Raw genomic sequence first — 20,122 nt, 5'->3', positions numbered from 1 at the left:
CAGATTAATCCTTAAATCATCTGTGCGGATCTGATCTTTTTATTAAAAAAAAAAAAAAAAAAAAAGTAAGGCACATACTGATTTTAGTAAAAAATAAAATAAAAAAATCTTAATCCAAACTGAGAGGAGTAATTGAACCAGCAGGTGAATAATCCCATTCATAATAAAGAGAGCAGGAAAATTTCCAGCTAGCACCACAATGGCATCTGGTCTACTGAGTGAGAATTGCTGCTGTAGGTTATAAAAAAATATGGTGATCTTATATGATGCATGATGTGGGATAAAAATGTTTCAAGTCATCCAAACAAGACAAACAGATCTGTGGTGTTGAACCAGTTTTAAAAACTATAAGCCCAGCTCGTCATCCACAGGGACAGACTGAAGCTGAGTAAGGATTTTTGATTCTCCATCGATTTCCTCTGGATTCCCAAGTGGCGAGCTGGCTTCCACATCCTGCTCTGGAGAGGGGCTGCCCAGGAGCAGCGACTCCCCACCAGGTAGACCCAACAAGGCTGGGTCCACAGGTAGGTCCCCCTTGGTGCGGACGTCAAACAGAGTTAAACTGGCTGAAGTGGAGAGGGGCACTGGGCTCCACACTGGCTGGGGCATTTGGCTATTTGGTGTCACTCCAGTGTACATGGGGCTGAGCGTGAGCATGCTTTCTGGAGTCAGAGCATTCTGCGTTGTCGGGGTGGCCGTTGGGTCCAGCGGGTGAGGGGAGGGGATTGCGTGCACTTGGCTGGTTTGGATGGGAGTCTCTTGAGCACAGTATGGTGGAGATGAGCTGATGAAGTTCAGGGGAGATGATGCGGCGAGGCTGCTGGGCGTTGGTGTTGAAGGCTGTGAGACTACGGGAAAGGTAGAAGGGTTAAGAATGGGGATCACTCCGTTTGTAGAGATGGTGGAAGCGTCAGGGACTGGTTTCAGGGGCAAACTGGTGAGCTGAATGCCTGCTGGGATGGTCAGAATCAGCTTGCCTTGCTGGACACTCAGGTAGGGGCTACCACCGAGGAGAAGGTTACCTATGAATATGAATGATAAATGATAAACTGGCAACAATCTAAACAATATAACCAGATTCAGCTGATATAAAAAGCAATGGGGCTATATCTTATAAGTGCATGCAGCAATCCAAGTTATAGATCAATACTTTTAATGAGTGTTTTACAGAATGGCATATATATATATAATATCATACAGAAACAGAACATGTTTCTGAAAGCATTATTTTCTTTTATGTTTGGTTTTGTAGTGCTATCAATGGAAAAAAAAAACAAACACTGTACTGATAAATATTCCTCAAATTTTCCCAGGTACATACTAACTTGCGGGTAGATGCTTATATTAAACATGTCCAGTGTTGCACATAATGAGGTCAGAGGATCTGAGCAGAACCACAGGCTTCAGATAACTTTTCATAGTGTTGGCTTTGGATGATGTTATTTAGAATCGATATTCCCTCATGCGGTCATCTCAGGCACACGGCAACCTGCTGTTCAAACTTTTATTTATGAATGGATGCCAATCAGAATCAAATAGATTCAACTTTTCCCCCTATAGAGACGACATTTGAGGACCTCCCCAGTACACCCAATGATAAGCTTTGATACCTCAGTATATAATAAAGACGTAGTTTGATGACAATTTGAATAGTTTCTGGGTTTTTCCAAGGGTAGGTGGGTAGCAAAATATTAATCATAACCAATTCTGATTAAGCAAAAAATGTCAATGTCTGCTCGTCTTTGACTTGTGTGACATGTTGTTGATTATTTGCAAGACAAAACCCCCAAAAAACATGTCTGTCATTGTTTTTTCTTTCTGCACCACATAAACAATCAATGATGATCTATTAATCAATAATTAAAAAGATTTTTCTGAGTCCTAAAACATTCAAATGTCTTTGCGCACTCTTTCTGACTAACAGTAACTTCAAAAATTTCACCTTTTCTGACTGTAAATACAATCAGTTCATGTGAATATGAAAAAGAAGTCATGTCTGAGAAGCTGGAAGCAGTAACAAATACACACACATAGATATATGTACCGTAATTGTCGGGCTATAAGCCGCTACTTTTTGCACAAGCTTTGAACCCTGCGGCTTTTAGTCAGGTGCGGCTTTTCTATAGATTGTCCATGATTTTTGTGATATCGTAAGACGATTTGTTTTGTTTGTTCCGCTGTTGTACGGCACTACGTTGCCTGGCAGAAGGATCGGGGTTCAAGAGTGGTATGTTGGTCACATGTCCATCCGCCAGGCAACATAGTGCCGTACAAGTAGCGCGAAAAACAAACTTCAAAGTAGCGCTATGCGTTCAGCGGGAGTCGTGGATGACGAGCGGCGATAAACTTGCGAAAAGCAAGTTGTGCTCAACTCTACCGGTGGATTCTGACAGCGTGGAAAAGTGTGCAAACATCCACGATCACCAACGGATTTCGAAGGGCTGGACTGCTGCATGATGAAGAGGAGGACACCGCCACGGCCCTTCAGAGGGTGTTCGACTGACAATGACAATGAGGATTATCTTTGGTTTTGAAAGTGACAACGAAGGAAAGAAGCTGAGAGTGGATGACGAAGCCATCCTGAGCCTGTTCGTTTCCGACACTGGAGAAGAGGACTTTGGTGGTTTTAGTGCGCAGGAAGATGGTGGTGAATGACTGACTTTTCTTCTTGTTAAAGCCGTGTCACTGCACCTGAGCCTAAAAGGTAGTCTGAATCTATTTTTCTGGTGTGCTGTAGGTTACTGTTATGTACTACATTTGTTACTCATTTATGAAGCACAGCACATGTGCAAATATGTACCCATAACTTGATTTTCAAAATATTAATAAAAGGGGTGTGTCTCCAAACAGCCATCTCTTTCCTGACAATTCGCTTTGTGCATATTCTCTTACATATGATAAGTCAATATTGAAACACCTGCGGCTTTTGGTCAGGTGCGGCTAATGTATGTACAAAACAGGATTTTCCCCTGATTTTAGCTTGTGCGGCTAATATTCAGGTGCGCTTTGTAGTCCGGGAAATACGGTATATATAATTATTAATCAATAATCAGTTAATTTTCTCTTAGTTCTGGGTGCTACATTTTTTAAATATTTAATGAATTGAGAATACCTGGAGGGGTAGAGGGTAGCTGAATGATGCCGGAGTTTAGGAGCTGCACCGTAGGGGCCGTGCTGGCTGGAGGAGCTACGCTCTGAATGGGCCTCAGCTGGTTTAACCTGAGAGGAGCCTGTGGGACCCCTCCAGCTGCAGGAGCTGAAGTGAGGATCTGTAATGGTAGACGGGCAGAAGGGATGGAGATAGAAGGACTTGCAGGTACCACCTGTGGGAAAGAGATGGTGGAGGAAGTTTGGATGGAGGAGACTGGTACCAGCTGGGGCACAGAGAGTGGGACGAGCTGTGCCGGTGTGCCACCTTTGGCCTGGGGGACTGGGACGACTTGTGTTGGGGAAGAGATGGAAATAACCTGCGGTGTCTGGATTTTGCTGGGTGTACAGTTTGTGGTCTGCTCCCCCAGTTGTTGCATCACGTGCTGGGGGAGCTGACTGTTGTTGAGCGGTGAGATGGAAACTATGGTTGTGGCACCTTCAGACATAGCTGCCGAGGCTTCCTGTTGCTGCTGTGCCAGTCTGTTTCCTGTGTTCAGAGTCTGGGGGCTTTGAAATTGAGGCGCTGGTGAGGTGAGGGGGGATACTGGGACCAGCTGAGGGCACTGGGATACCTGGGCTCCCGAAGAGTGCTGAACCAGGTGAGATACTGGTATACCCTGGATGGAAGGCACAACCTGGGGCAGAGAGAAAACCTGAGGGGTGCAGTTGCTGGTTGAAATCACAGAGCTAGGAGGGTTGAGGCTGGTAGAGGGAGCAGTAGCAGAGATGCTATACTCCCCTTGCTCCCCTGCAGAACTGGAGACAAGCATGCCTGCAGATGACAGAGATGCTGGGAGGGGGAGGGAGTCCTGGCGTTGGTGGTTTTGTGTTAAAACTAGTGAAGAGAGGCTGGTTGGTGAGGAAGAGGAAGAAGAGGATGATACCGTCTGGCTGCTGCCCTCTGATTCGGAAACACCGATGAAGCCCATTGCACTGTCACTCTCGGTCTTGGTTTGCAGGGGAAGAGAAATGATGGGGTTCGAGACAGGCGTGACGTTAGTGTTAAGAACAACTGCTGGAACGCCGCTCGGCTTGGCCTCCATTTCTGAAACTTCCTGCTCCACCCCAGAAACAGCTTGCTGTGGCTGCTGCACACCAACCCCAGATTTGGTTATTACTTGAGCCCCGTTCAGTATTAAAGGAGAGCTGGTTCCAACAGGACTCAGTGTGACGGTCTGGCAATCACCTAAATTTATCCCATTAATTATAACACCAGCACCACTGCTGGAGATCAGGGAGTTGCCATTGAGCAGAGAGGCGGTGAGGAAGCCGCTGGACCCGTTGAGGATGAGCTGGCCTCCAGTGCTGGACGGGACCGCAGAGACAGAGATGATGGAAGCTGTGGAGCCGGCAGCCTCGTCTAGTTTGTCGGGAGTGTCATCCATCGCACTCGCCTCATCCTCAGTGCTGTGGTTCCCATCGGACTCACTGAAATGGTCAAATATAAAGGACAGAAGCACACACAGACAAATGAGTTTTTAATGTTACAAGAAATGAACGAAAATACACAATTAGATCAACTCACAAATAAAACAAAACCTTAAGACTGAAAAATGTTTGATTCAAAAAGTAGCTACTTGTAAGACTGCAGCTAATAATTATATATTCATTATTTTTATAAAATTCATCCCACGATTTTCAGTCTAACCAAAAAGAGGAAAAAGCCTCAACTCTTTTACAACAGAATTTAAAGTCAGTGAATATGTGTCTGTTTGGAAAGAGCTCAAATTATTAATCAATAATCAGACTTGCTGTTGGTTAATTTTCTGTTAAACTAACTAGGTAAATAATTAACTAAGCAGCCAGATAAAGAGGCAAACACTCCTCTCCAGCACCAGAGGCAAGGAGTGTGATTCCCCCTGAATTTTGAATCCACGGTCCACCACCCAAGAGGAGAGGTGTGCACATCAGGATAACCCACAATATCCAGAATCTAATTCACTGCTGCCCCATAATGGACTGGTTCTCATAGCACTCTTCTACTTAAGCGCTGTTTTTTTTAAAGTTGTTTCTATCCAACTTCACACACATTCATACTGCGATGGATGCATCTGAGAGCAACTTGGGGTTAATATCTTGCCCAAGGATATTTGGCATGCAGACGGGAGTAGACGAGGAGTGAACCACCAACCTTCCGATTAGCAGGTGACCTGCTACAACAATAGAGAGAAAACCCCAAGAATCAGACAATCCTCTATGAGCACTTGGTGACAGTGGGAAGGAAAAACTCCCTTTTAACAGGAAGAAACCTCCGGCAGAATCAGGCTCAGGGAGTGACGGCCATCTGCCACAACTGATTGTGGTGAGAGAAGACAGGACAGAAGACCCACTATGGAAACAGCCAAAGATTAAAAATAACCAGTAATTAAATGCAGAGTGAAGAAGAAACGCTCAGTGCAGCCCAAGATTATTGCAGTGCAACTAAGGGAGGATTCACAATCACCTGAGCCAGCCCTAACTATATGCTTCATCAACAAGGAAAGTTTCAAGCCTACTTTTAAAAATAGAAGAGGGGCCTCCACATCAGCACCGGGGTAGGAGTGTAAAAGAAGTCGAAACAGGAAAGAGAGAAATCCCAAAGTCTTCTTCAGAAAGTTTCATCTGTCTCAGCTGCTGGAGCATCTCCCTCTCTGTAATGTGGGAGTTTCTGAGCTCCTGCACCAGTACGTCACTGAACACAGTTCAGAGGTGCCCGACAAGCAGAAACGACACCAGGACGTGGCAGTTGTGATGTCACTTTTGGCGCGTGCTGCAATTTGTTGTGGTGCCAATGGCGAGTATAAACCGGCTATTAAGGGACTTAGGATGAATCTCATCCATCCGCCAGGCCGCTAGAGACTAATCAACTATTCATTACAACTATAAATAGATAAATAGATGTATTTGTCCCCACGGGGAAGTCACCTGACATTTGCAGACACCTCAAATAAAACAATCCCATCAACATAAGACAAGCACACGTTAAACACTCTTTCACTCTTCCTGTATCGTAGGGATGACTTTGGCCACACGAACTGAGCAGGCTGTGTGTTGCTCATGTTCAGACGTTTGATGGCTCGAGGAATAAAAGATAGAGTCGACCCATTTGTGAACAAGACGGGACAATGACACCATGCAGATGGTAAAAAAAATCTAATTTAAGCTCTGTGTATATAATATTACAGGATTCAAATCTATTAGACTGAGCAAGCAACCTTCATCGTACCAAGTAACACTCTCTTTTCTTCTAACTGCACTCTGCTGTTTCCATTACCATCATGTGAAACTTTAAATGTGATATAAATGCATTATTTAAGATTCAATATTACTAGAATACTAAAAAAAAACAAAAAAACAAAGCAAACCACTTTCCAAAAGCACATCCAATCAGCAATATACTGTCACTCTTAAATATGTTAAATATTTCTAATTCAAAACTAGGATGCCTGCAAGTTTTAAAGTTTGCCTCAGCAGGATGTTTGATTTTAAAGGGAGAGTAGCCTCCACTTTAAGGTGCAGAAATCATTTTGTATCCGTCCGGAAATCCTAACATAATCAAAGCGTTCTTCTAATGCCGACGTTCTCCAACAGTTTCTGGCATGCCTCCTTTAGAAGAAGCTACTTTCAGCTGATCCCTTATTAACAAAGGGTCGCCACAGCAGGTAGCTGCACGTTTGATTTGACTGCACTGTACAGCGACTTTGTCGTTTCAACTGAAGGAATGCAGGTTAAATATTTGCTAACAGGCTCATTTACACTAATGTTTACTGGTGATCTTTGTTCCTGTGAATTAAGGCAAAAATACTTATTGGTGCTGTTTTAGAGACTTTATAATACAGTAGTCAGTTACGGACTCTAAAAACCTTTATAAATGCAACATCAGGATTATTACAAAAAGTGGGGCTCAAAGTTGCTGTATGATCACCTACCTACCTACTGACATTAATCCTAATTTTTAAGTTTTAGTCTTTGTCACTTTGGTCAAGTTTGTCAGCACAACATGCATCAGGAGGTTCTGAGGCTTTGTTTTTTTAAGACTGACATTAATCAGACACGATGAGTTGCGTGTCCCAGTTTTAAAACAGAATCTAACCGAATCTTTTCTAAAGAAACTAAACTAAAATGAGCAAAAACTCTGTGGAAATGTAACTGAAACTAAGATGAATTGATAATAAAACTTCTAAATAAGCTGGAATATGTTCTTATCACTTGGATACATTTGGTGATATGTGGTTAATGTGTGAAAATAAAGCATCCTGGTGGCCCCAGTCTGCCAGACCGTGGGGTTTGATACAGCACAGCAAACTTATCTTTCTTATCTTTTCACAAACTTCCCCTCCCACTGCTTGCAGAAATCTTCATTTTAAAACTGTGATTTCAGCCTCCCCCCACACTCCCACCTTTGCCTTAGTTTACGCTCTTTTCCTCCCCTAACCTTTGTCACCCTGTGGCTCTGCAGGATGCGGTGCAGGGTTTCAGGAAACTTGAGCCACAGTGGGCGCCTAGATCTCACATTTCATAACAAAGCAACATGCTCTTGGTGTCAGACATGTGTGGCCTCACTGCTGTCAGAAGTCACCTCCTGTTTGTCTTCCTACTTCGTGCCATTTCTGAGTTTTGCCACACTGATTTGTGCACTCCTGCAGGCAGCCCTCTGTAGGTCTGCGCGCTTTTTAATTGGTAAGCTTTTATGTGCTGCTTTCAGTGACTTTTCTGATAAGCCCTCGCTATAAAAGACAAAGTAAAGAAAAAAAGTTTCGTTCAGATAAACACAGGACAGCTAAAAAACAGCAGCTGCTGCCGCTCAGGCTGTGACTCCTTGCTTGCTACCAAACTTAGAGCGCAAACAGAGATAAAGGCGACAGCTGGATTGTGTTTCCAGTGTTGCGGGTCTTGCCTTTTGCTGTGGGTCCCGGACGGGGTCCTGTCCCTCTGCCTGCGGTTCTTGAACCAGTTGCTGACCTGCGTGAGGGATAGCCCGGTGATTTTGGCCAGGTTTTTCTTCTCGTCCGGAGTGGGATACCTGTTGCTCTTGTAGCACTCTTTCAGGGCATTGCGGGACTTCTCTTTGAAGCAGTACACGGTCTCTTCTCCGTCCCAGATGGTTTTGGGTAGGGGGAACTTCTTTCTGAGCCGGTACTTGTCCACTGCGCCCAGGCTACGGCCCCGGGACCTCTCCGCCTCCTTGTAGCGGGCTTTGAGGTACAGGTCCTGCAGGAACCCGTGGTTAGACGGGTGGAAGTTGTGGCTTTCCAGGATGGCGTACAGCTCCTTGAATTCCTCCCGGTGGAAAGCCACCAGTGCCTGGGCCTTTAGCAGGGTCTCGTTGCCACGTAGCAGCTCGGACGAAGGAGGTATAGTGGAGAGAAATCTCCACAGGCGATCCACATTGCCCGCCTGCAGAAGGGCCTCGCACAGACATGAGACCTGGTCAGTGGAAAAACTCAGCGCCGACTTTTGGAAACTTTGGAGCAGTTGTTCCGAAATTTGGAGCGGATCTTTCTCTTCTTTGGTCTCCGACCCCGCTGGCTCCCCTGTGCTGTTCTCAGATTGTTCTGTGGACTCCAAAGACAAGGAAGCCATTTTCACTTTAACTTTTTTTTCCACCCGTAGTTCCTCCTCCTCCTCCTCCTCGCTCCCTCCCTCTGCAGCGCCGTCCTCTCTCCCATCCTCCAAACCGCGAGCGTGCTCGATGAACAACGGCGGCCACGCCCCTTTGTTTTTCAAGCCGCACAGACATCGGAGGGAAAGCAAGAGCGGTTGCTTCTGATTATCAAATAATCCGATGCAAAGACTGATACGGAGCATTTACATAATTTATTTTTTAATGAAGCAAAGGTAATTAGAAAGCTTTGCTTTTGGATATCTGACATTTTTAAGACATCCCGGTAAATTTCTAGGAGGTAAATTAGGCTTTTATTTTGGAGAAGAAATCTCACATAGAGCTTTTATTTTGGAAACCCCCCCAAAAAACACATCCCCCATAGCTTGAGTATTTAATTTGGAAAAATGAAACTTTAAAGCAGGGGCGAAACTGGGACTGTTGAAGGGGGCCACACGAATAAGCAACCCTCCACAACAGTCCCAGTTTCTCGTGTGGCCCCTTTGGATTCTGAATTGCAGGCCTCTCCTTGTAAATATATACAATGTCAAACTGTAAGTGAGAATTTAAACACTCACAAATGTATATGTAAAATGTTTAATACTACATTTTTTTTCTTACTGCCTTGTAATAGTAAATACTTTATAAATGTACTTTGAGTCCCGAAGTTCTCATTTAGTCAAGTCAAGTCAAGTGGCTTTATTGTCATTTCAACCATGTGTACAGTACACAGTAAAACGAGACAACGGTCCTCCAAGACCACAGTGCTACATATAGCATATAACAGACAATCAACACAGGACTACATAAAGTGCAATGCGCAAAAATTGCAACAAAACAAAACAAAGACAGTACCACACCAGACAGAACAGAACGATGCAGACACAACACTGCAATAGAAATGTGCAAAAGACTGAATATTGTGCAAAAAGTCACTTGGTGTATGAAGGTGTGTGTGTGTGTGTGTGTGTGTGTGTGTGTGTGTGTGTGTGTGTGTGTGTGTGTGTGTGTGTGTGTGTGTGCGCGCGCGTGCTACATAATAGTTTAACATTTATGTTGTTCAGCACCTATTCAATGGTTTAGTATTTTGGAGTTAAGAATGCCATATTTTCATGTATAACCTCCAATAATGTCCAAAAAAAAATACAAACAAACAAACAAAACACTAAACTGTCCCTTTCTTATCATTTTGAATTACATTCAATATTATTGCTGAAGCTACACTGTAAACAATATTTATTATCATAGTTGAAGTGCAACAAATAATAGCTATGTAGGCTGCTGTAAAATAAAAATATATAATAATAATATCTGTGTAAATGAACCTGCTATAATCTGCTAAATATATGTGATTATTCTGATTAATAACAGATTACCTGTTAGAAGTCATTCTTGGCCAGCCTTTAGTGATGCTTTTATTCAAGGGCAATGCTGGTTGCATGTGTTTTATGTGTGTTGTGCATCGTGTATGGCCATGTTTCCCTGTTTGTTCAGGCTGAACATGTTGTCATCACTTTTCTGTGTGCCTGAGGTGGTTGCCTAATGCAAATACTCTCAGTATAAACGCATGCGTGTAGGCACACACAAACGTGTTTAAGTGCAACTGTAACAGGGTCATAAATCACATTGTTATAATTACCCAAAATGTGTTCTAAACCCCCAAACCGTTCCTTTTATACCTGACTTTTAGGACCTCCAAGCCTGTAGTTATGTTCATTGTCAGTTAGAGCCCCTCCTCATTCTTTTCTTCTTCTTCTTTGGTGCAATCCTATAAATACAGTGTACCCCTTTGCCTCTCCCCTTTTCTACAATTCCCCTGTGGGAGAGGTGGGTGTCATTTCTTTCCAACACTTTAAAACACACATGGTCTCTTGTGTTCTGGGGGCCTCTGGATGTCTGGAGTTTTGATCTCCTCCATACCTGCTTCATGCCCTGGAGGACGGGGCTGTGGCCCCCCCACACCCTCTAGCAGATCATTACATAAAGGAACCTTTTAAAAAAACAAGCGCGTTCATGCTCACAGGTGTACACACGGGTGATCACACCCACAAACTACACCCTTTTTGGCTCCTACCTCAAAGCACACTGTGTTCTGTTGATCTTATGTGCTGCACAATAATGTTTAATATTTAGTATTTACTGTCATATTCCCATATATCATTGTGATGTTGTTTATTCTATTACTCTTGTTCTCTTCTGCTTGTTTTCTTTTTTCTTTCTCAGCAGGTGACCCAGGTGATCGATATATGCATTTTTTATTTCTTTTTTTTTTTTTCCTGCTCATTCTGTTGGTTTTTGTTTTTTGCCCTTCTCCCCCGTCCCTCTTCTCAGCTGTTTCTCTTTCCCTCTTTCTTTCTCCCCTTCTTTCCCCCAGTCAAGTCTGTCCCGTATTCAGTAAGTGAAAATAAAATAAACAATAAAAGGTGAATCAAATGGACCATTACGGCAAGGCTGGGATGGTCAATTTGGTAAAGTAAATCCGTTGGGCATCTTTCTTTGCCTTTAGACAACAATTCTGATGGCAAAAGAGCTAAACGGGACAGGCAAAAAAAAGAAAAAAAAAAAGAATTCGACACTTTAAATCAGGTCCAGATTGTTAGAGGCTTCACCTGAGCATTATGTATAAAAATGGCTATAATTCCTAAACAGTTAATTCAATACTTTTATTTAATCCCCTTCATTGAAGCCGAAATTCATCATTCACAACTTTATAAGCATTATTATTACAAAAGTAAAATAAGAATAATAATAATTTAAAAAAAAAGAGACAAAAAAAAAACAAAACACACATATAATGCATATTTAGCCACCTGGATGTTTCTGATTGCGATTTTAGTTCAATTATTGTCATTATTAAGCCTGTTTTTGTTAGATGTTATAAGTGTGTAGTATGTGTGTATCATAAATGTGTTTTAGGCGCCATAAATGCTAGCATGAATATATACTCCTTGCTAGCTTGGACGTTGTGGTGGGTTGAGCTAACTCTCTTCCCCACTGTTTGTATTCTTTTACCTTTTTTATCAGGTATGTCGGATTTCATGTTGTTGTTTTTGTTTTATCTTATGTCAAATATGTTACGTGTAAATGCATACTTTATGTTTAATGTAAAAATAAATGCCGCGCCCTTTTCTACCTGCGTGCGGTAGTACCTCCTGCCACGAGTTCCCAGAATCCTTTGCGGTTTTACCCCTGAATGGCGTCACATTTTCAATCTCCATCTTCAATCCCCTGTGGGAGAGGAGCTGGAGTGGGCAAATTATTTACTTGGAGGTCTTTCTTTCTTTTACCTTTTTTATCCGACACAACGCAGAATCACACCGGTTACACTACATGTTTCATGTGTTCTCTCAGTACAAACGCATGCGTGTAGGCACACACAAACATGTTTCATGTGTTCTGAGTTTTTACAAAAGATATCTTATTAAACTGACAGAACAAAGACCCATTTAGACTGCTACGCTGTATGTGACACACTATTTCAGTTATTGAAGCTGAAAGGTTGCGTATTTACAGGTCTTGTACCCAAGCTCAAAGATGTGTCAAACAGAGAAAGAAGCCCAGCGTATTTTATAATATGACTTGCAAATGAGCTATGAATGAGACCATGCTGCATCTCCATTAACAACCACAGGCATGTAAATCCTCACTGTGGTGCTGTAGGCTTGTGTCATCCCCCCCCCCCCTTATGTTTTCTTGAGGTTCTCAGCTTTTTTGACACTTCTGTTTTCTGTCTGTGCTTTAATTTACTCACCACATATCTGGGTTTTATCAGGGGAGATTTCTTTGTTAGTCGACCAAGTATGAAATAGCAATAGGGTAAAAATTGTATAATAGAGCGTAGTGCTTATAATCAAACTCTACGAATACTCTGTCTTAAAAATATATTTTAAAACAAATCCATAATAAAGAGAAAGTTTCCAGCTTAGTCTTCTACATAGTTTATTTTGGACTTCAGCGCCACTATGTGGTTATTTCTACGGTCGCATTTACTCCTGACGAATGATTGGCCACCATTTGTGCCAATCTAGCGGTCAATAGGCGGGTCTTGAGGGTCTGTTTCTTCGTATCGTAAAGCTATTGGTTAAAATTTCTCCTTCCTACGTTGTGATTGGCCGTGTTCCAGTTTGGAGGCGGGTGGAACCTTCCAGAGTTGGGCGTAGCAGGAATTGAGGTTATAATTTTCTGGCAAACCCACAGATCTAGGCTACATGCACCATTTTCACTGCTATTATAATCAAGTAGTCATGAATACTTCCGGTTAATTGTAGATACAAAGATCAAAGGCCTTTTCAGCACCATCGAGGAAAATATACATAATCTGTAAGTAACTATGGCAACCTTGCCGTCTGTCTCAGGGTCCCGAGTGAGTCCAACGTGACTCTGCTAGCCGCCCAGTGGCTAACGTAGCTAGCTACTCTAAACTACACAGCTAAAAAAAATGGTTATTTAAAATTATACGATCACAGCTAATATGACGAATAAACACGAGAGACCAAGCATATATGTAAAATTTAACTTCAGACAGGATTAATATCAGAGAAGGGCTTAAGTAGCTACTATCGGTGGAAAAGGAGCAGTTTTTTGGAAGTCTTTGTGGTTGTTTGACTATTGACTTAAATTTGTTTGCAGCTATGAGATGGCGTATGAGCTTCAGTCCCGTTGGCTGAATGGGTCACGTTATTTTTTATTCCTGTTTTCAGTGTTTGATTAATACCCGAGTCCAAGGAGACAGGAAAATGGACAGCGGAGTGACAGTAATAACCAATCCCACGGTGAATGTGCGCTTAACAAGCACCCTCTCCTCCTTCGAGGTGCAGCGCAGGTTCAACAGAGGGATCAGTATAGCAGAACTGAAGGTGAGACAGCATACAGCGCACCACTAAAACCCTCAAGGATGGGTCTGTTGTTGGGTTTTCTCTTTGTTAACATATCTGTTGATATTGAAATGACACATTCAATTGATAACGTCACCTCTTTTGTGTTACATGAACTATTTGCAACGTTGCATTCAGGGAAAGTTGGAGATGATTATGGGTGCACCGGCCTCCTGCATGGACCTGGAGTTATTCAGCATATCTGACAAGTTCCTGCAAAAAATGAATGAGAATGAAGCTCTGCTAGGATCGTATCCTGTGGATGACGACTGCAGAATACACGTATGTCCCAGCTCTGTTGGGAGCTTCTTGTAATACTGTGGCTCAGATCACTGTGATGTTGGAGTAAATACAGGTTGAGACAGGTTTTTAGTTTATTTCACTTGAATTGAACGTGCTATCTGTCAAAGTTACTTTCACAGAGAGAGACATAATGACATATGCTGGCTGAATGATCAGCTTTAAATGTTTACTCTGAGAGGATTTATATAAAATTTTAGAACAATAATGTGTTCACTACACAACTTCTAACCTCAGTCAGAATTATACCACTTTGTTTTTAAGCATGTATATGAGGTCACGTAATGGATTAGTGTCTGATTCTTTAATGGAGATTCAGCTGTGGTAGTGTGTGGGGAGCTCTGGACTGTCTATCTATTGTTAATGGGTCAGTGTCAAAAGTACAACTAGTCTGTAGGCCAGTCTCGATTGTGCTGCTGCTGGTCTGTTAGCCAGCCACAGAGAAGAGTGTTGCAACATACACAAAGTAGAAGGGAAACCAAGTTTTTAAAAACAATGAAAAGTATCCAATCCAGATACTCTTTGCATGCATCTCCTGTCCCCGATGAACTCCAATATTAGTTCCTTCCCTATTCATGCCCATTTGTCAACAAGTCACCATTGAACTGATGTGCAGTGTCATCCACGTCAAGCACTGTGCAGTTGGGAGTTTGGGGGAACTGCACGGGAGCATGTTTGCAAACTTCTCTCTGTGGACTCTTGTAGGGAAATACCTCAGAAAGGAGATTCAACTGCAGTACAATAAATTAAGCATAATCCAGTCATCTGAAACTCATGTACTGATGTATCAAAAAAATTAGAATATCATGGAAAAGTTAATTGCTTCTGTAAATTATTTCAAAAATTAAACATCTATTATCATTACATGTAAAGAGAAACGTTTTGCTGCATTTATTTTATTTTATTATTATAAGTTTGTTGATAATGGCTTGTAGCTTGTTGCAATCAGAAATCTCATATTGGAATATTTAATTTTGAGTAGTTGATGCAAGAACTTGGGAGAGCTTCACAAGGACCAAGACTCTAGCCAGTGCACTAAGCAACGTGTTTAATGTGGACATCATTTAAAAGCCATTCGTATATACTTGGGTTATCTTTGTCTAATATAATTTGTTGATAAACGTGTAAATGTAACAAATATGCAACAAATTAAGAAAGCACTGCAAGGGTGGGATTTTTCTATATTTTTTATTTTAGACAAAAATCCTTTAATTCCTACGACTAGACTAAACTGGTTTACATTTCAGCATAGTAACACTGGCATTACATGATTCTGGTTTAACAACACAGTTGAATATATTGGGATAGAGCATCCCTCTCTGGCATTGAATGGGGTTTTTAGTTAAGTGTCTGAATCCCAAATCTATTCACTCTGCATGCATCCAGAAACTTTGATGTCCAAAAATAAGAACTCTGCTGTGCAGATAGTGTTTTAATGATTGAAAAGGTAATAATCCTTTCCATTTAAATACACTAGCACTCACTTAAATTGTCCAGTAAGTGTAAAACTGATTTATTGTTAAACAACAATAATGTTACAATTACCACACTAACAACAGTAAACAAAAGATCATATCTAAGTTGCTAAAAGCTAAAGTTCTGGTGGCTTTTATAGGCTGTTACTAAGTCACAACAGCGTGACTTAATAATTGCTTGTCTTTCACGTTGTTTCTCTTACAGGTTGTTGATAGAAGTGGCGGGCAGATGGGCGAGTTCACTGATGTTTCCAAAGTGGAGAAATTTGAGCTCCCAGATGATGCTTATGATAAGAGAACAGGTACAGTATTTTTTATTTAAATAAATAAAAAAAATAAGTCAGCTGAATGGGAAGTATGTCCATGATCGTTAGTTGCATTCTGCACTTGTTCTGTTTATGTTTTTTAAGCTAACTATTGATAGCTGGTTCCAATGTGGATGACTTACTTCATGAGAATGAAGATGAATAGACTTCAGTCTGTTTTGAAGAGCTTTGCATTTATCACAAACTGTGTCTTTCCTTCAGACACAGCCAGGTCATTTATGAAGAAGCAACGTGTGGGTCGCTACAATGAGGAAGAAATGGCCAAGAAGAAGGCGGAGAATGCTGCACGGGAAGAGGAGCAGAAGGCTGCTGCCGATGCCATTGCTGTTGGCAGCCGCTGCAAAGTGCAGGTCCCCGGTCAGCCCACGAAGCTTGGCACAGTCATGTATGTTGGTAAGTGTGGATAAAGCTGAGCTGGTTTACTTTGTGTAGGACATTAGTGTAAACCCTGTGCTGCTGAGGATTTTCTGTCCTGCAGAGCAGACTTTGCTGTCATTTATCTAAGGCCCATTCCCAAATCTGTGATGTCAGTGGAGGACAAACTTTTTTTTTAGTACGCTAAATATCACGTTTGGATTCTGCGTGTTTTGTCCATCCATCCATCCATCCATCCATCCATCCATCCATCCATCCATCCATCCATCCGATTCCGCTTATACTTTTCAGGGTCGTGGGGGGCTCTGGAGCCTATCCCAGCTGTCTTATGGCGAGAGGCAGGGTACATGCTGGACAGGTCGCCAGTCTGTCGCAGGGCTAACACATTGACTCCCACATTCACACCTATGGGCAATTTATTGTTTCCAATTAACCTAACCCTACTGTTTTGTTTAATCTATTTTATTAGCAGGTTTTAAGTCTGCCTAGAAAATCTAATTACATTTCCTGTGAGGTGAACATGTTCCAGTTTAGTTTGAAAGCAGCTTTACCTGAGTACTAATGCCAAGTGTCACCCTCCAAAAACATAGCAAATAAAAGTGATTCAGTTTAGGTAGTTTGTTAACTTCAATAAGGTCCCCAAAGAGGTTATGTTGTTGTTAGCATTTCCATGCGTGCCATTCTTTCTGTCTGTACGATGGCTTAAAAAGTTTTGAATGAATTCTTCTAAAACTTCGTAGTGGTGTAGAGGGGGGTCATGTTAACAGTCCATTAAAACTGACATCTGCCAAGGTCTTCAAGGTTAACTTAATGATCATCAACTTTGTTGGTTGATAATTGACAAGAAGGCTTATAACTATGACAAGTCTGGTGTGTATTGTCAAACTATAGCAAGTACCGTATGCAGACTTAAAATAGTATGTCATGTTTGACAAAATGTGTTATTTTTACTGCACTACAAACTTCTAGGAAAATAAAATACTAGTTCCTTAAAAGTAAATACTTCCCAGAGAGTGAGCTGCTTTGGTGGGGGTTTGCACTTCTTTTTTCATATAATATCATTATTGTGAAGTCAAAGTCTTCCTAATATGCCCTGCTAGAGCTCAATAAGTGTTGCATTTCTTGCAGGAACAACAGATTTCAAGCCGGGCTACTGGGTGGGTGTGAAGTACGATGAACCACTGGGCAAACACAATGGAACGTAAGAGGGCCTTTTTCTGGCTTTGTTTTTAAATAATTCAAAGTTTCAGTGACGCTGGTCCTGATTTCTGACTCTGCCTTGTTTATTGTATCTCTGTAGTGTCGAAGGGAAGCAGTACTTTGAGTGCGAGAGCAAATACGGTGCGTTTGTGAAGCCCCTGAGTGTGACTGTGGGGGATTTCCCTGAGGAGGACTACGGTTTAGACGAGATGTAGGTGTAGGGTAATTTCCAATAAACGAATTTCAAAAAAGGAGAGTCTATGGCTGACGCGTGTTCCTGGTTTCCAAAAGAAATGCTTCCAGTTGCATTATGATTTGAAGACTGTTTATTTATTACAAACTGAAGATGTAACAATGAACTCCTTCCTAAAAAAGCATGAAAGTTCCAAAAAATAGCAGTTATCCAGAACTAGCTGTGCACACGGTCAGAAAACCGTGAGACTCCTAACCTCTCTGTCCATGCTCCTCCCCTTCCCTCTCACACAGGGTTTCATGCTACTATTGCACTTACATACTTAAAGTGAGAGGTACCCCCTTTTAGGTTCCAATCCCAAAACAGTGACTTAAAATTACTTTATGCAAACACATATATTTTCACATTTATTAATCCTGAAAAGATGACTTATGTAATGAATCTATGAATTATAAAACAAACATGAACTCAATCGTAAATAAAAATATAAAGCAGACGTCTGGCGCGTACAGTAGGACTAGTTTTCTGCCCCAACCTCGCACCTTTATCCGCTCACCAAGATGGCGCGTCATTTTAGTGTGGCAAATTAGAATTGTTTTGCCTGTGCTTCTCTGGAAGGCATGATCCTAAAGCACTCTCTCAGTAACTTGACAGACTTTTGGGTTCTCGTACCAACAGGCATTTCATAAGGTTGGGGATTTTTTTCTTTTTTGCAGCAAAATGAAGGTTTCTGTTGTTTGTTCCTTACTACAAACACTTCTGTTCAATTCATAGCGCTTCCTGTAATTGTACTTTATTTTTGTTCTCATGTTTAGTAAATGTCATTGTGTACAAAGATTATTGTATATAGCTGTTTATAGTTATCTGTAGTCTTTGCATTTCTTTTTTGGTTTAAAGACTGAGTTGCTGGTAGGAAAAAATCACCCAGCCACACTTTGACACTAAGATAAAAAGCGGCATTGTGTTACTAACTTTGTATAAGTGAGTTAAACCCGAGGTGCTTTTTCTTCCTGTCATTTAAGATTCTTGCTCGCTGGCAAATTTAATGTCTGACTCACAAGGATTTTGGCAGAAGAGGAAGAAACAGTAGATCCCATCTCACCAGATATATTTCCTACTCTTTTTCGTCGTACTTTGCAGTTAAAAATTTCCTCATAGACAAACCGTGCCTGAAATTTTTGTGCCAAAGTGTGCAAGGGTTGATATTCTTCTTTTTTCTTTAAAAGTTAAATTCGTTATTTTTGTTTGGACGTAGGATGTGCAACAGTCCAGATTTTAGCTTTCAGAGCAAAGATAAAATGTAATTTCCATTAATTTTTCTGTGACACGATTGTTCTTGTTAAACATTAAATTTGTGCGCTTGAATGTATCATGCATGTTTTTGAACCACTGGACTAAAAGAGCTTTCGCATTTAAAATTTGATGAGGCTCAATTTTACTATTTTCTTCACTGAGCAATTTGAATTTACTTAAAGCTCCAGTCACACATGCCTACAGACCGACCAGCGACCCACTGGCAACCCAAAAATATGACTTCGAGCAACCGCTAAATCACTGAAATTCAACTTTTCATTGGTTGGTGATGGAGAATGCATTTTTTTTCTCTAGTGACCAGTGATTGCTCACTGATTGCTCAGCCTGAGCTCTACTGTATATAAACTGGATGTTTAAAAAAAATCTAAGCGTGAATCTAAAAACTATGAGTTTATTCCAGTTATTAGGTGAAACTTGTTACTCAAGTCTGAAACCTGAGATGGATTTTATATTGCATCAAAAAAAACACCCCCCCCCCCCCCCCCCCCAAACATATTTTCAAGTCTTTAATTGCTGCAGTTTAATGTAAACACAGCATGTAAAATTTCACAGAGAACATAAGAATCAGAATACTTTATTAGTCCCAGAGGAAATTATTTAAATGTTAATAAGATTCACACTTGAGTAAACTCTGAAATAAACCTGGTTATGATTACCGCCTGTAGCACCCTTACCAATTGTTTTTGTGAAGTATACAAAGTACCTTCAGATGCATTTTGATCGTACATACTCGAAGGCCATCAAGTTAAAACACAAGGTAAAGCACAAAAAAAAAAAACTGTCCTCATTGTGCTCACAACACTCACTCTTGGACTGTGTTTCAAATGGCCTTATTTATGCTTTGTTTTATGTTACTGATCAAAACCTCTTCATGTCTTTGTCCTCTGTTGCTTATAGAACAAATGTAAAAGTCTTTTTAAGGAAATGTCACACATGGAAGATTGTCCAGGTGTTTTCTCTCTTCCTTAAAATCTGTGTCTATCTGAGGTACTGGTGTTATGTGCCAAAGCGTAATGATTAGAAATGAGAAGTGTTTACCAGTACACTTATAGCTTATTAAAGTGAGTGAATCTATTTGATTTGCAGTAATATTCATTTCTTATCATATGTCAATCTGGTTTCCATTTTGTTTTACAGCTTCTCCAGGCAATAGAAACTCACTCGACTCACATCAGTTCCTTCTTCAGCCCCTGGTACTATATTTTCTCAATTGTGTCTCTCATCAGGACCTCTGGCCACTTATTTTTGCCTTTCAGTGTATGCGGTCTCAGCTTTTATCCTCCATCCTGGTGTAGTACACAGTCTGCAACTTATCAGCTGTCCTGCCTCTATAA

The 20,122-nt window shown here is 41.4% G+C and overlaps 2 protein-coding genes across 2 annotated transcripts; one reads left to right on the top strand and one right to left on the bottom strand.

Annotated features, from left to right (window-relative positions):
* Window positions 1–36: 36 nt before the first annotated feature.
* six5 (SIX homeobox 5) lies at window positions 37–12,114 on the bottom strand. Its single transcript, XM_080888795.1, has 3 exons — window positions 8,027–12,114; window positions 3,113–4,578; window positions 37–1,022 (listed from the first exon to the last, which is right to left on the bottom strand). The coding sequence occupies exons 1-3, from the start codon at window positions 8,935–8,937 to the stop codon at window positions 346–348; spliced, it is 3,054 nt and encodes a 1,017-aa protein (XP_080744921.1). The 5' UTR covers window positions 8,938–12,114; the 3' UTR covers window positions 37–345.
* Window positions 12,115–12,871: 757 nt separating this feature from the next.
* Window positions 12,872–19,862, top strand: tbcb (tubulin folding cofactor B). The gene is made up of 7 exons (XM_080888798.1): window positions 12,872–13,051; window positions 13,432–13,587; window positions 13,744–13,887; window positions 15,586–15,682; window positions 15,908–16,099; window positions 17,210–17,282; window positions 17,382–19,862. Exons 2-7 carry the CDS (start codon window positions 13,468–13,470, stop codon window positions 17,494–17,496), a joined length of 741 nt encoding a protein of 246 aa, XP_080744924.1. The 5' UTR covers window positions 12,872–13,051; window positions 13,432–13,467; the 3' UTR covers window positions 17,497–19,862.
* The last annotated feature ends 260 nt before the right edge of the window (window positions 19,863–20,122 follow it).

The sequence above is a fragment of the Rhamphochromis sp. 'chilingali' genome (assembly GCF_963969265.1).
Source record: "Rhamphochromis sp. 'chilingali' genome assembly, chromosome: 8".
NCBI lineage: Eukaryota > Metazoa > Chordata > Actinopteri > Cichliformes > Cichlidae > Rhamphochromis > Rhamphochromis sp. 'chilingali'.
This window is presented reverse-complemented; position numbering and strand designations above follow the sequence as displayed.

Bases quoted from the DNA above. Each gene is read 5' to 3' on its own strand.
- six5 (XM_080888795.1), bottom strand. From the start codon at position 8,937: ATGCTCCGTATCAGTCTTTGCATCGGATTATTTGATAATCAGAAGCAA. The intron at 4,579-8,026 runs GCAAGACCCGCA...TGACCATTTCAG, and splicing joins TCCGGGACCCACAGCAAAAG to TGAGTCCGATGGGAACCACA. The intron at 1,023-3,112 runs GTATTCTCAATT...TCATATTCATAG, and splicing joins GCTACCCTCTACCCCTCCAG to GTAACCTTCTCCTCGGTGGT.
- tbcb (XM_080888798.1), top strand. From the start codon at position 13,468: ATGGACAGCGGAGTGACAGTAATAACCAATCCCACGGTGAATGTGCGC. The intron at 13,888-15,585 runs GTATGTCCCAGC...TTTCTCTTACAG, and splicing joins ATGACGACTGCAGAATACAC to GTTGTTGATAGAAGTGGCGG. The intron at 15,683-15,907 runs GTACAGTATTTT...TCTTTCCTTCAG, and splicing joins TGCTTATGATAAGAGAACAG to ACACAGCCAGGTCATTTATG.